The sequence below is a fragment of the Neltuma alba genome, unplaced genomic scaffold (genome assembly GCF_004799145.2).
Source record: "Neltuma alba isolate B1F8T4 unplaced genomic scaffold, ASM479914v2 tig00003893_pilon, whole genome shotgun sequence".
Lineage (NCBI taxonomy): Eukaryota > Viridiplantae > Streptophyta > Magnoliopsida > Fabales > Fabaceae > Neltuma > Neltuma alba.
The window spans coordinates 1022635-1036709 of NW_021633470.1; the positions used below are offsets into that span (position 1 = coordinate 1022635).

Sequence of the window (14075 nt, forward strand, 5' to 3'; positions counted from 1 at the left end):
ACAATGAAAACAAAAATACATACAAGTTCCAAATAATTCTTATCGGAAAGTAAGAGATCTCTTATGTCATAAATTCAGTAGAGACTTGTTCGGAATCTCAATAATGCAAAAGGACTTGTGGACATGGACGAACCATGTTTTTTTTTTTTCCCATCCAGTTTACCGGAGCTTTATTCCGACTACATCTGGATTCGACCTACGTCGCGTACCTGACTGTGGTGGGTGAGTCTCCCAACAGAGATTTCTGTATACAGTAAGGCTCGAACTTAAGACCTCGTTTAAACGATATCAAATCGCTTAACACTTGGACCATATTGGTAAAGTAGAATATGACAAAAATAATCCCTATTGCTTTTGTACTTATGCAAGACCATTGTCCAATCATGATTGAAGACGTCAGCACGACTGTTATTGGTGTGGTGAACCTGTGCCTAGGGAAGCCAAGTGAGTGAAGCTGAGAAAGATAATAAAGATGTGGAAGGACGATAATTTCATGCATAAGAATTACATGACCATCATGATAAAGATTGCGAAGAGCGAGCTTTAACCAATGCTTGAAGGAGCAGAATCCAAATTATAAGAATTACATGCCCACAAAAAAATAAAAACATATTAGTATAAGATTAATATCAAATAAAAATATATTATCGTAGGTAAAAAATATATTATAATCATACATAAAAAGACAGCACATATTAGGCTAAAGGTAAAAATTAGTTTGCCAAAAAGACTTTTAAGCTGTTAAAAACGGCATCCAAACACTCTCTAATGGCCCAAGAATCTTATTGTGGATAAGGAATGAGATGATGGCATTCCGATGGTAACCGCGAAGAGGGGGGCATGTTTTAGGAAACGCTCAAGGCATCTTAGATTTTATTTTATTTTAGGATTAATACAATCTTTTATTTTTCAAATTTAAGCCCATTTTGATTCTGGTTCCTCAAATTTTAAATCTGTAGTTTTAGTCCATAAAATTTCATATGTTTTAAAATGTTAGTCCCTGACAATGTAATGGTATTAAAATCTGTTGATGTGTCATCAACAACATTAAAAATGATGATATGAACTCATTAGATAATACTTAACTGGATCTTATGAGGATAATAAAATGCAGTGTAGTGAACAACTCTTAAAAATAAACAGTGAGGAAGAAAAAATAAGAGGCTAAAGAGCTGCGCTTTTATGACTTGTTCATTTTTTTTCCTCTTCTGTTATCCACACAAGATTCAGCAAGGTGACATCTGGTGAGTTTATATCACTTAATATTATTTATGACACTTTAGTAGATTTTAACACTATTACACTGGACTAACATTTTAAGATGGATTAAATTCTAAGTACTAAAATCATGGGTTAAAAATTGAAGGGAATAAAACTAAAATAGGCCTAAATTTTAGGGGCAAAAAATTATAGCGACTTTTTTATTTATTTTTTAATCTGACTTTATCTTGATTTATGGGTGAAAAAAACCAAAAATTATGGGGGTGTGGATTCTTTCAGAAATCCTATTTCTGACTTTGGATACTAAGGGCCTATTTGGAAGAGCGGTGAAAATTACTTATAAGCATATTTTACATAAGCGAAGATAAAACACCTCTCACATACTTGTCTCGTAGTTCATAAATTATGATTGAAAAGTGTGACAGCCGTTCTTTCAAAACCATTTTAGCTTAAATCCAACAATTTATTTGAATGATTAACCATGATAGAAAAGAAGAAACCTTAAAATTTTAAAATTGCTATCATGGTTAAAAGAAATAAACTTATATTACAAGCTACATCAATCATTAACTTGGGCCTTGGACTTTCAAAGTCCAGAAATATCATTCAACCGTTAGCCCAAACCAAACTTATACTTTTAAACACACGAACTAATAAAACATTTTAATATAAGTCATGAAGCCCATTAGTCAAAAGTCAACACTATCAAATGAGCGTAATACGCAAAGTCTTAAATATCTCTAGCCTTCCAATGACCCCCAGATCAGATAATAGTAATTAAAAGTATTAGTTTACAGCATTAGAACATATGGGCCCTATGTGGCAATATATAACAAGTCAACACATAAAACAAAAATAGGGAGGCTATACAAGCTGTAACAGCACACTATGCCTTCGGAGCCTTCCTTGATGGGTCATCACCTGAACTATCACCTGAAGATAGTAAAAACCACGGGGTGAGACAAACGCCTTAGTAACCAACTTTCCAACTCATCATACACACTAACATGTGCTCGTGAGGTGTCAAGTGGGACAATTATTAATTCTCGAAAACATAGATATATAATTTTAATTATCCAAACCCTCACTTTGGGGGCTATCACACAAGCCATATAAGTCTATCCCTCACTATGGGGGATTAATAAGACATATAGGCCTATTCCACACTTTGGGGGATGAATAAGTAGTCACAAAGGTCCATCCCTTATTATAGGTCTATCCCACACATTGGGGGACGAATAAAAAGCCACAAAGGTCTATCCCTTATTTTAGGGACAAATAAGAAGCCCATCAATGTGCACCAATGGCGGCCTTACCACGTGACAGGATAGAGTTCAATTCAAAATCCAAACAACAATCAACCATTTACAATATAACAAAAATGTCTCAATCTTTTCCCAGTATAATCCACAAGATATAAATCATATATCTTTTCTAAACTTCTCAATCACAATTCTAAAAAAATCCCACGACAAATTTTTATAGCTCAAAAGTATAATATATCTACTCGAGTTCCAAATAACAAATATTATTTAAAAATAACAAAATACTCACAAACAACATATTAACATATATAACAAGTGGAAAGTGGTTACCTTTCGCCAAAGCAATACTAAGGATTACCACAAGGTCAATCCTTTGATCAACCAAAAATTAATCTACACAATTAATATAACCACATATTAATATAAACTAAATAATTAATTAATTAAGCTTCTATATATCATTTAAATTTCTAATTTAATTAAATTTTTATTCTAAATTCCCGCAACTCTCATAACCTAAAAAAATTATTAAGTATTTTAGAGATAACTTAAAATTTTCTAACAAGCCAAATTATTTATTTAACACCTCCAAATTATTTACCTTAAAAAGAATTTTTCCCAATTTCCAAATATAAAATTACTATGTTCTAAATTCTAAAAAATCTCATTTTAAGTTTAAATCTCAAAATCAAACTATCAAAAATTCAACAATACTTCAAATATTTATAAATAAATAATCTAGTAAAAAATTTAATGGTATAACTATCATATATATATATATATATTTCCATAAACTTTTTAGCTACAATAATTATTTTAAAACCTTCAGTCACCCAATAAATAAAACTAAACCGATTGAAATCTCAATAATATGTCAAACAATCCAAATAAATTATTCAACTTAAATTTAATCGGTAAAAAATATGGTATATCTCATAAATAACAGATTTTCAACTAAATAAATTAATTTAAATACTAAAACTAACAAATAGACAAATCTAAACCAATTAAAATTAACAACCCATTTACTTCTAAATTTCTATAGTCATCTTTATCAAAACTCAATACTTATATCATATATAAGTCTCAAAATTTTCTCCAATCACTATAGTAATAATTTAAATAGGAAGCTTAAAATATACAGGAAATATTTATAAAAAATTTTTTATAAAAAGAAGTAATTTTATGTACCTAAAATATCTTCAAAGCTTGCCATCTGTTTCACTGGTATGCTCCTCTTTCTCACGCACACTCTAATCTCGCTTCCTCTCTTTCCTTCTTGCACCAGGGAATTGGGTTGTGGGGAGTGTTAAAATAACACTCCCACACATGTATTAGGTCCCCTCATAATTATCCTCCAACTCCCAACTCCCAACTCCAACTTTCATCTTTCAACTTTCACCCCTCAATTTTAACATTCACGTTCAACTTTCCACCTAAATTTGGTGGAAAGTTGACTTTAACTCTTTTTTTTTTAATTTAAATTAAAATATTATTACTTTATTTATATTTATTTATTTTTTTTTGAATTTTTTAAACCTAAAATAAACTTTAGGATATTACAAAAAGCTATTTATAAGATATTCCAATTTCAAATATGCTCTAAAAGTACTACTGGCAGCATAGACCTGAAGTGAGGAGCATGGGAAAAATGTCAAGACGAGCAGATAGCAAGGTAATCCTTGAAACAACATCATAACTCGTGCAGCGATAGAGCGAACATGAGGACAATCTAGAGACCAAGGATATTAAACAAAACAAAAGGATGGCATGAACAAATATATGAGACAATTAGAAACAAAATAAATGATAATAGCTTATAAGTAACTTTTTAATTTTTAATTGTGATTTATAAAATATAAAATGAGTATGTGAAAGGAGTTTTGTTTTGATTTATATGAAATGTACTTATAAGTAATTTTAAACATGATAGCAAATAAGGCCGAAACCCATCAAACAAAAGGACCAAGGTTAAGAAAAGTTAGGAAGCTCCGATAAGGAAAAGAAAAAAAAGACTAGCTGAAAAAAAGAAAGTGAAAACATGTTTAAAAAGAGAGTAAGTATATGAGTAGGATTTTATCTCGATTAATGTAAAACATGCTTATAAATGTTTATAAACATGATTCCAAATGGGGCTTTTTAAATATTTTCCTAATCATCAATGTTGGGTTCATTTGAAATAACTTATAAACAGATTTTAAATCATAATTTATGAAATAAAAAATAAATATGTGAGAAAAATTTTATCTTTATTTACATAAAACGTGTTTATAAACATTTATAAATTGTTTATGTGGCAACTGTACTTAAATTTTACATAAAATTTTATTTTATGCATTTCAAATTTACACCCTCCAGCTTGAAGTAGATGCATCCGAATCCAAGGCTTGATGCTTTTTGGGTTTAAATATTTTATAGATATCTCTTAGTCACAAGCTATTTTCAGTGGTGGCGCTAAATCCATTTATGAGCCTGTTTGGTAGGGTTTTTATAGGTTGAAAAGTAGCTTATTTTTGCTACAAGCCCAATTGGAAAATTGTTCGGTGTTTGGTTAGGCTTAAATCCAGAATGAGCTTATCTAATTTAAACTAACAAACGTACATTGTGAGAGAAGCTATTGGATCTGGCTTATTGAATCAACGATTAGAACTTATTTACCATTATGATGTGTCAAGCTTTATTTTTCTCTGAATTCAGCCGTCCTTAATTTAAGGTCACTGGTGTTGGAGAGACCGGAGCGGAACAAAATAAGGTGCACGAAGGGCTTGGGTGTTCAGCCAAGATGCCAGAATGCATTTTTATTAGCATTCTTTTTTAATAAAAAAATGCGCAGTTGCAAAAACACGCACCATGTGAGAATGAAATATCACAATGAAAATGACTGATAATTTGTGATAAAATTAAGGGGAAATTTCATTGTAGGACCGCAGAAGATAATTAATTTCAAAAAGACCCTAAAACTTTCTGAAATTTCACTGCAGGACCAAGGGGGCAAACTGATATTAATTCCACAAAGAAAATGACCCTATTGCCCCTCATGTGAACAAGTATGGGAGAACCCATTTGCAAGTGAAGTTAGATAATTTACAACATGTATAGATATATTTATAATTAAAATTAGTCCATTTACATATTACCTTCTTCACCTGAAGAATGTGTCTGGGTGAACAAGTGTGGGACAGCCCATTTGCAAGTGGGACTAGACAATTTGCAACATACATATATTTATTTACAACTGGAATTAATCCATTTACATGTCACTTCCTTCACCTGAAAAAGGTCTCCGTGAGTGAACAAGTGTGGGAGCGTCCATTTGCAAGTGGAATTAGTCAATTTGCAACATACATACATTTATTTACAATTAGAATTAGTCCATTTACATATCACCTTATTCACCTGAAAAAGGTGCCTGTAAGTGAATAAGTGTGAGAGAGTTCATTTGCAAATGGGACTAGTCAATTTGCAACATACATACTTTTATTTACAACTGAAATTAGTCCATTTACATGTCACCCTGCAATAAGTATTATGAGGGGCAATAACGTCATTTTCTTTGTGGAATTAATATCAGTTTGCTCCCTTGGTCCTGCAATGAAGTTTCAGAAAGTTTTGGGGCTCTTTGAAATTAATTGTCTTCTGCGGTCCTACAGTGAAATTTTCCCTAAAATTAATAGAATGTGATTGCCCAATTTATTCATGTAAAATTTTCATTTACTTTTTGAATAAAATTGATGCGTTATAAAAAAAGTAATATAATAAATAAATAAATAAATTATAAATATTAAAAAATTAATTAAATTACCTATTTGTAATAAATATGTCTTGTTTTCTCTCAAGTTATATATAGCTAATACAGATATTTTAAGAAAAAAATTATAAATTTAAAAGACAAAATGGATTAAGGTATTATATTTAGAATCAAAATAAGCCGTTTATTATAAATATTTTTTATGATTTCTCTAAAGTTTTAAAATTTAATTTACTCGTTAAATTTGTCTTCTTCATATTAAATTATTTTAATTTCATTATATTATGTGAAATTATTTTTTTAATCATATTTTATTATTTATTAAAACTCATACCTATTTTGGTTATTTTACAACCAAATTTATTTTTACTCAACTATAATTCAAATAACTTTTTACCAATTTCACTTTTCAAACTAACTTTTTTAAATTCTAATTCAAACACAATTTAATTTATCTAATTCAACTTTTATCTAATTTTATTTTTTCATAAACTAAATTGATAATAAACTATTTTTCTAATCGTTAACGTAAACCAACCCTCTACTAACTTTTGTTGATGGCAAAAGCTATAGGTGGACCTATTTCCAAAAAAATGCAGGGACTACCTTAAAAATGGGTTAAAAGTTCAAGACTGGAAATTATTTTTCTGTATTTTATATCCTAGAGGGAATCTTCGTAAGGAGAGGGAGAGCATGTTATTTTCGAGTCCCTGTCCCTTGCAGCTTCGCTTCCTGGTTCGCAGTCGACTGAAGTGAGGACCCTCTCTGGGCAATGCGAAGATGCTGTCGCCGGAGCTCCTAGCTCGTTCATCCCGTCCTTACATATCCACCTCGACCAGCGCCCCTTCCATTTCCATCTCCAAAATTGGTTCATCCTACTTCTCCGATCCTAATCCTTATCCTAGCCCTAATCTTAGCCCTAGCAGTGGCTTCCAAGCATACAATGACGATGGTTCTTCGAGATCTGCTAAAAATTCTCGAATCTCGCCCTCTGTTTTCGCCCACAACTGGAGGATCGCCGCTGCTCTTGTGCCATGTGCTGCCTTCCTCCTTGACCTGGGCGGCACCCCGGTGGTGGCTACCCTAATTGTGGGCCTTATGTTTTCCTACATCCTTGATTCCCTCCATTTTAAGCCCGCTGCCTTCTTTGGTGTATGGTTCTCCCTTCTCTTGGCCCAGATAGCCTTTTTCTTCTGCTCTCCTCTCATTCTGACATTTAATTCTGTAGCTCTTGCAGTCCTCACCGCCTTCCTTTGTGCCGAAACCAACTTCTTGATCGGCGTTTGGGCCTCTCTTCAGTTTAGGTGGATTCAGATTGAGAACCCATCTATCGTCCTTGCTCTTGAGCGCCTCTTGTTTGCCTGCGTCCCCATTTCCGCTTCATCTCTTTTCACTTGGGCTACTATCTCCGCCGTCGGCATGAACAATGCTTCGTACTATCTCATGTCCTTCAATTGCTTCTTTTACTGGCTTTACTCCATGCCTCGAGTGTCGTCCTTCAAGGCCAAGCACGAAGCTCGGTATCATGGAGGGGAGGTTCCTAATGACAATTATATTCTCGGTCCCCTCGAGAGCTGCTTCCATACTCTGAATTTGCTTTTCTTTCCTCTTGTATTTCACATTGCTTCCCATTACTCGATTGTATTTTCTTCGGCTGCTGCTGTTTGTGACGTGCTCCTTCTATTCTTTATCCCGTTTCTGTTCCAACTTTACGCATCCACGAGGGGCGCGCTTTGGTGGATCACTAAGAGTGAGAACCAGCTTCAGAGCATCCGGGTTGTTAATGGTGCCGTTGCCATGATTTTCATCGTTGTTTCTTTGGAGATCAGGGTTATTTTCCATTCTTTTGGACGGTATATTCAGGTACCACCGCCTCTGAATTATCTTCTCGTGACTACAAGTATGCTTGGAGGGGCGGCTGGCGCAGGTGCTTATGCCATGGGTATGATTTCTGACGCCTTCAGCTCGGTGGCTTTTACTACTTTGGCCGTTATAGTCAGCGCTACTGGAGCACTTGTTATAGGATTTCCAGTGGTGGTACGCGTTCCAAACCGTTTCTTGTGCTTCTCGAGTATTTATGTAGTTTCAATAACAGTTTTGTTGCACCTTGAGGGGCTTTGCCTTGCAATGCATTGAATTTGGTAAACCACGAACACCGTACTGAGATACTTTTCAAGGTTTCTTTTAATTTGAATTGTTGTACCCAGGATCATTTTCGATGGATTCTTTGCATGCCTTCTCTTGTGAGTATAATCGTTTCTTAGGAAACAACCGACAAAAGGAAGTAGGGAAAATGCTAATGCAAATTGGTGTGCATTCTCACTCATTAGCTAATTTATTGTCTGTAACTGTCGTCATATTTTTGGCCAAAACAAACCCACGTGATTTCACTTACAGAAATCCAGTCTAGGGCTTTCTAAATGCAAATCTTGTATAACTAAGCATATGAAGGGTTATTGATTTGATTGTTTGACTTTTAGGTATATGGTGTGCCTTGATTCTTGTGGATGGGTGTAATACTGAAATGATAGCGCAAGTTAGCTTGAATCAAGATTGTTTCACTTATCTGGTTCAAATGTTATGAATTGTCTGATTGTAAATGCAAAACAATGATACCGTCCAGCTCCTTCTGGGATATAATGCTTCATTCTTGGTCTGTTGCTTTAAGAAACTTGTGCCAGTGCCCTTGTAATCTAGTGGGATGAAAGCTGCTTTATTAGTGGGAAGTTAAGGGGTCTATCCCGGTTGTAATCTCAAGCTGCTAGTACCTGCTCCTATTATTAATTTTAAAAAAAAAAAAAGGAAATTTGTTGTTGAGTGAGGTCTTCCCAAACCCAAAATTTTGACAAGCTAAGCAGATGGCAAGGTGGAAGATGGTTTATTTTATCAGTGTTTTTGAATTGTGTGGAATTCGGATAGGTGAGTTTTTAACTCCAATTATGATTTTTGAATGTTTGTTTTGTGTCGTGCATTGTGCATGCTAATGCAACATAAGCAATACTGAAAATTGTAGAGCCGGTAGAGCTCAAGATTTCACCCTTAATTATCTCTACCGTCGTCCTAGTGGCACCCATTGTCAATGACTGCTATTGCTAGCGGAAGATGACTAGCCGAGAGTATCTAGACGTAGGGCCTATTTAGATTGCAAAATATGATGAAATGGAAAGGGTATAACAAGAAGTTTTTCCACTAAGTGAATAAGCTATGTGGATTGCCTGACACCATTGACGCTATTAATAATTGATTTTTCAGATATATTATTCATCAATAAATTCTGTTTGATAAAAGTGTCCTTATGTATGATTATTGTACATTTTGTCTTTTTCTTTTTTTGGTATGGCCAAACATTCAACTCATCGTCTTGATCTCTTCTATCCCAATCTCCCCCCTTCTTGTCCGTTCAATGCACAATATTTGCTACTATATAGTATCATTGGTTTTATGTCAGTTTGATTAAACATCTCTTTGAACTTAGTAGGTACTTCGTGACCACAATATGAAATAAAAAAAATGTTTTTGTGGATGAGAAACGTTCCTTGTTCCCCTGATTAAAATATAACAGAAAAAGATAGTTGTAGTTGAGTATTGGTAACATGGGTAAATGGATTTAATGGGTAATGTTTATCATAATTTTTGTGCGAGGAAAAGGTAATGTTACCAATCAGTGCTTCAAGGTGTTCTGTTTTTTGATTTAGTAGCCATGATTTTCCCCTTCTGTTGTCTCCATCTGTATACTCTCTTGGGCAATGCAAATTCTTTAATTAAAATCATGAAACTCCACGATGACATTGACACTCCCTGGTTGCTTTTGTGTTATATCTTGTGATTCATGCACTATATATATAAACGATTGTAATCCTCTTATTCATTGCACACATTTTGCTATTACTGTTGAATCCTCACGGAGGTCAGTTCCCCATTATCTCTGGAACAATTCAATTATACCAGTAAAAATGCTTTTGCCTTTTGCAATCTTTTTGATGGGGAACATTAAATTTGTTTCCACAATAAATCTGAATGGGTGTATGGTCCCTACGTTTTGACTTTTGCTAATCATATTCACAATTTTGAATCGCATGAGTGTAGATCATATTAATGTTCTGATCACATTGTTGTGGAATTATTAAAATCGTCATGATAATAAAGTGGCAAGTCTCTTGTCTGGTGTGATAAACTTTGTTTTGCTTCATGACGGAGATGTTTTGCGCGTCTCTTTTGAGCTACAAAAATATTCTGTTCTTGACCTGCTGGGCTCTTTAGTAGACGATAATAAAACCATATAAACTTATTTCTACTTCTTATATTGGTGATTAAATGATTTAGTTTAATGAAACCTTATGGATTTTCCTACACTTGCATGAATTGAGTTGGCATGTGTGTTTAATTTGCAGTTCCTTCCTCTCCCATCAGTTGCTGGCTTTTATTTAGCTCGTTTCTTTGCAAAGAAGAGTCTGGCATCATACTTTGCTTTTGTTATACTTGGGAGCTTGATGGTTGCATGGTTTGTGCTGCACAACTTTTGGGATTTAAATATTTGGTTGGCGGGCATGTCCCTGAAATCATTCTGTAAACTCATAATAGCAAATGTTGCTCTGGCCATGGCTGTTCCTGGTTTAGCTCTCCTACCTTCTAAGTATCACTTTTTAACTGATATAAGCTTGATAAGCCATGCGTTGCTAATATGCCACATTGAGAATCGATTTTTCAGTTACTCCAGCATTTACTACTATGGATTTGAGGATGAGGTGATGTATCCAAGCTATATGATTATCATGACAACTTTTTTGGGTCTGGCTTTGGTAAGAAAGCTTTCTGTGGATCATCGCATTGGAGCAAAAACTGTTTGGATTTTAACTTGCCTTTATTCTTCAAAACTGGCAATGTTATTTATTGCATCGAAGTCTGTTGTTTGGGTTTCCTCGATTCTCTTGTTAGCAGTTTCCCCTCCGCTACTTCTTTACAGGTAATTATTATTCTAGCATCTTGCCAATATCAGTTTGGATCATTCTTGATGTGTTTGATATCTTTATCCCCGGCTTTCTTATATTGTTTGATTTGGTAGTGATAGATCTAGAATGGCTTCAAGGATGAAACCTTGGCAAGGATATGTGCATGCATCCGTGGTTGCATCATCTGTGTGGTTTTGTCGTGAGACAATTTTTGAAGCCCTCCAGTGGTGGAACGGGAGATCTCCCTCAGATGGTTTACTTTTGGGCTTCTGTATACTATTGACAGGGCTAGCTTGTATTCCTATTGTTGCCCTTCATTTCTCCCATGTTTTGGTAAGTAAAACTATCCTCTCCATATTTTTTGGCAGCATAGGAGGTCCTGGGGTGGGGGAAATTGTTTATGCATTAAATTTTAGGTAATTTCATGCTTTGTTGCAATTTTGAAGGAATCTCTGGTTGATGGAATGAACCATTATGTCTGTTTTGTTCATGCATGAATGGTACCAAGTAATCAAGATATTTTACTTATCCCTGCAGTCTGCCAAAAGATGCCTAGTGCTGGTTGTGGCTACGGGTCTACTTTTCATCTTGATGCAGCCCCCAATACCGCTGCTGTTGAGTTATCACTCTGATCTAATCAAAGCTGCACGTCAGTCTGCTGATGATATCTCAATTTATGGCTACATGGTTCAGAAGGCTACATGGCCTTCTTGGCTTCTTATTATCTCAATTTTGCTCACTCTAGCATCTGTCATGTCTATCATACCCATTAAGTACATCGTTGAACTAAGAGCATTTTACTCCATATCCATAGGGGTTGCACTTGGTATCTACATTTCTGCTGAGTACTTTCTGCAGGCAGCTGTCCTGCATGTCCTCATTGTAGTCACTATGGTTTGTGCCTCTGTTTTTGTCATTTTCACTCATTTTCCCTCTGCTTCAAGCACTAAGCTTCTGCCTTGGGTGTTTGCACTTCTTGTGGCTCTCTTTCCTGTTACTTATCTTTTGGAGGGTCAAATGAGAATTAAAAATGTCCTTCAAGATAGAGAAGTAGTAGGTATGGATGAAGAGGAGAATAAATTTTCGACTTTGCTGGCTGTTGAGGGTGCCAGGACCTCCCTTCTTGGTTTGTATGCAGCTATCTTTATGCTTATAGCCTTGGAGATAAAATACGAACTTGCTACAATTTTGCGGGAAAAGGTAGTTGACAGAGGTGGATCTACTAGCTTCCCACCTAGAACGAGATTCATGCAACGAAGAGCCTCTACTGTTCCCTCCTTTACTGTCAAGAGGATGGCTGCTGATGGAGCGTGGATGCCTGCTGTTGGCAACGTTGCCACTATAATGTGCTTTGCTATATGCCTAATATTGAATATTAACATCACTGGAGGCTCGAATCGGGCTATATTTTTCTTGGCTCCTATTTTGCTGCTGCTCAACCAGGATTCTGATTTTGTTGCTGGTTTTGGGGACAAGCAAAGATATTTTCCCGTGACTCTTGTGATCTCAGCTTATTTGGTTTTGACTGCTCTCTACAGCATATCGGAAGACGTCTGGCATGGTGATGCTGGATGGGGCCTTCAAATTGGTGGGCCAGATTGGGCCTTTGTGGTGAAGAATTTGGCTCTCCTCGTTCTTACGTTTCCTAGTCATATACTTTTCAACAGGTGCGTTTGGAGTTATGCTAAGCATTCGGATGCGACCCCATTGCTTACGTTGCCTCTTAATCTGCCTTCTATTGTAATGGGAGATGTGCTCAAAATTAGGATATTGGGTTTATTAGGAATTATATATTCCCTGGCCCAATATTTAATCTCTAGACAGCAATATATTTCGGGTCTAAAGTACATCTAAACATTCACATATATTTGTAGTGTTGTCAGATCAAGGAATCGTTGCTTTTTGATCACCTGTGTACCTGGGAATGGTTGCATTATCTTAATTAGTACTCAGTTGTTAAACCATGTTGAAATATGGATGAGTTCCCGTGCCTTCTGAATTGATGGCTGTTCCATTCATGATTAGCGATCCCACATTAGTTCTTCATGAGCCTAGTGCAGTGCATCTGAGATTGAGTTTACTTTTGTCCATTGGGCGATGGTCATCAGCCAATATACTGACAACAGTGGACGTCTGTTTCTCAGAAAATTGGAATAGGAGGGTAAAATATTATTGACAACAGTGTCGTGTGCATTGCAAATAATTGTTGATGAGATGAATCAATTTTATTACTTTATATTTTAATAAAATTTGAGCGGTCTAATAACTACACATAGATTGGGGCAATCAATTCCTAAAAGCAACTGCGTGTGTCATCATGTTTCTACCGTTTGCATATGGTAACTGTATCTTGGCGGGGGGGGGGGGGGGGGGGAGAAAAGAAAAACAGTATTTACGTGACCGAGCGAGGGCTTTTATGCCAGAATTTTTAGAGAATTTGCCTAAAATCTTTTTCTCAAAATTGTTCAATTATCTTGACTTGCCCCGACAGATCATGTCATTTCCCCTTTTATTCAATGGGGTTATGCTCACTACTCATGAGAGTAAAGGCTTTAATCTTAACACTCCTTAATGGGTTTATTGTCGACCACGCATGCATATATAAAAGAAATTGTGTAGGAAAAATGAATGATGAGGCTTCAAATTCAATTGCTTTAAGCCTTGCTTAGTTTCCTCAATGTCCAAGGCAATTTTTGTTCTTTAGTTTGTGGTTCACCACAAAGTCTAGGGTTCAGGGTTTTAGGGCTTAAGGCTCGGGGCCTAGGGTTTAGGGTTTAAGGCTTAGGGTTTAGGGGTAGGGGTTCAGGGTTCAGGGTGGTTGAGGGTTTAGGGTTGAGGGTTTGGGGTGGGGGTTTGGGTTGGGTTTAGGGTTTAGGGGTTTTGGGGTTTAGG

General features: G+C 35.5%; 1 protein-coding gene across 2 annotated transcripts; it reads left to right on the forward strand.

Annotated features, from left to right (window-relative positions):
• The first annotated feature begins 6919 nt into the window (after positions 1-6919).
• Positions 6920-13199, forward strand: LOC114742862 (uncharacterized). 2 transcript variants are annotated; one of them, XM_028931081.1, is made up of 4 exons: positions 6920-8271; positions 10626-11197; positions 11297-11516; positions 11721-13199. In XM_028931081.1, exons 1-4 carry the CDS (start codon positions 7015-7017, stop codon positions 13035-13037), a joined length of 3366 nt encoding a protein of 1121 aa, XP_028786914.1. In that variant the 5' UTR covers positions 6920-7014; the 3' UTR covers positions 13038-13199. The 2 variants fall into 2 exon arrangements, with proteins under 2 accessions (XP_028786914.1, XP_028786915.1); XM_028931082.1 differs by having other exon boundaries at positions 11303-11516.
• Positions 13200-14075: the final 876 nt, after the last annotated feature.

Coding starts and splice junctions, on each gene's coding strand:
- LOC114742862 (XM_028931081.1), top strand. CDS start 7,015: ATGCTGTCGCCGGAGCTCCTAGCTCGTTCATCCCGTCCTTACATATCC. Junction 8,272..10,625: donor TTATAGGATTTCCAGTGGTG/GTACGCGTTCCA, acceptor TTTAATTTGCAG/TTCCTTCCTCTCCCATCAGT. Junction 11,517..11,720: donor TTCATTTCTCCCATGTTTTG/GTAAGTAAAACT, acceptor TTATCCCTGCAG/TCTGCCAAAAGATGCCTAGT.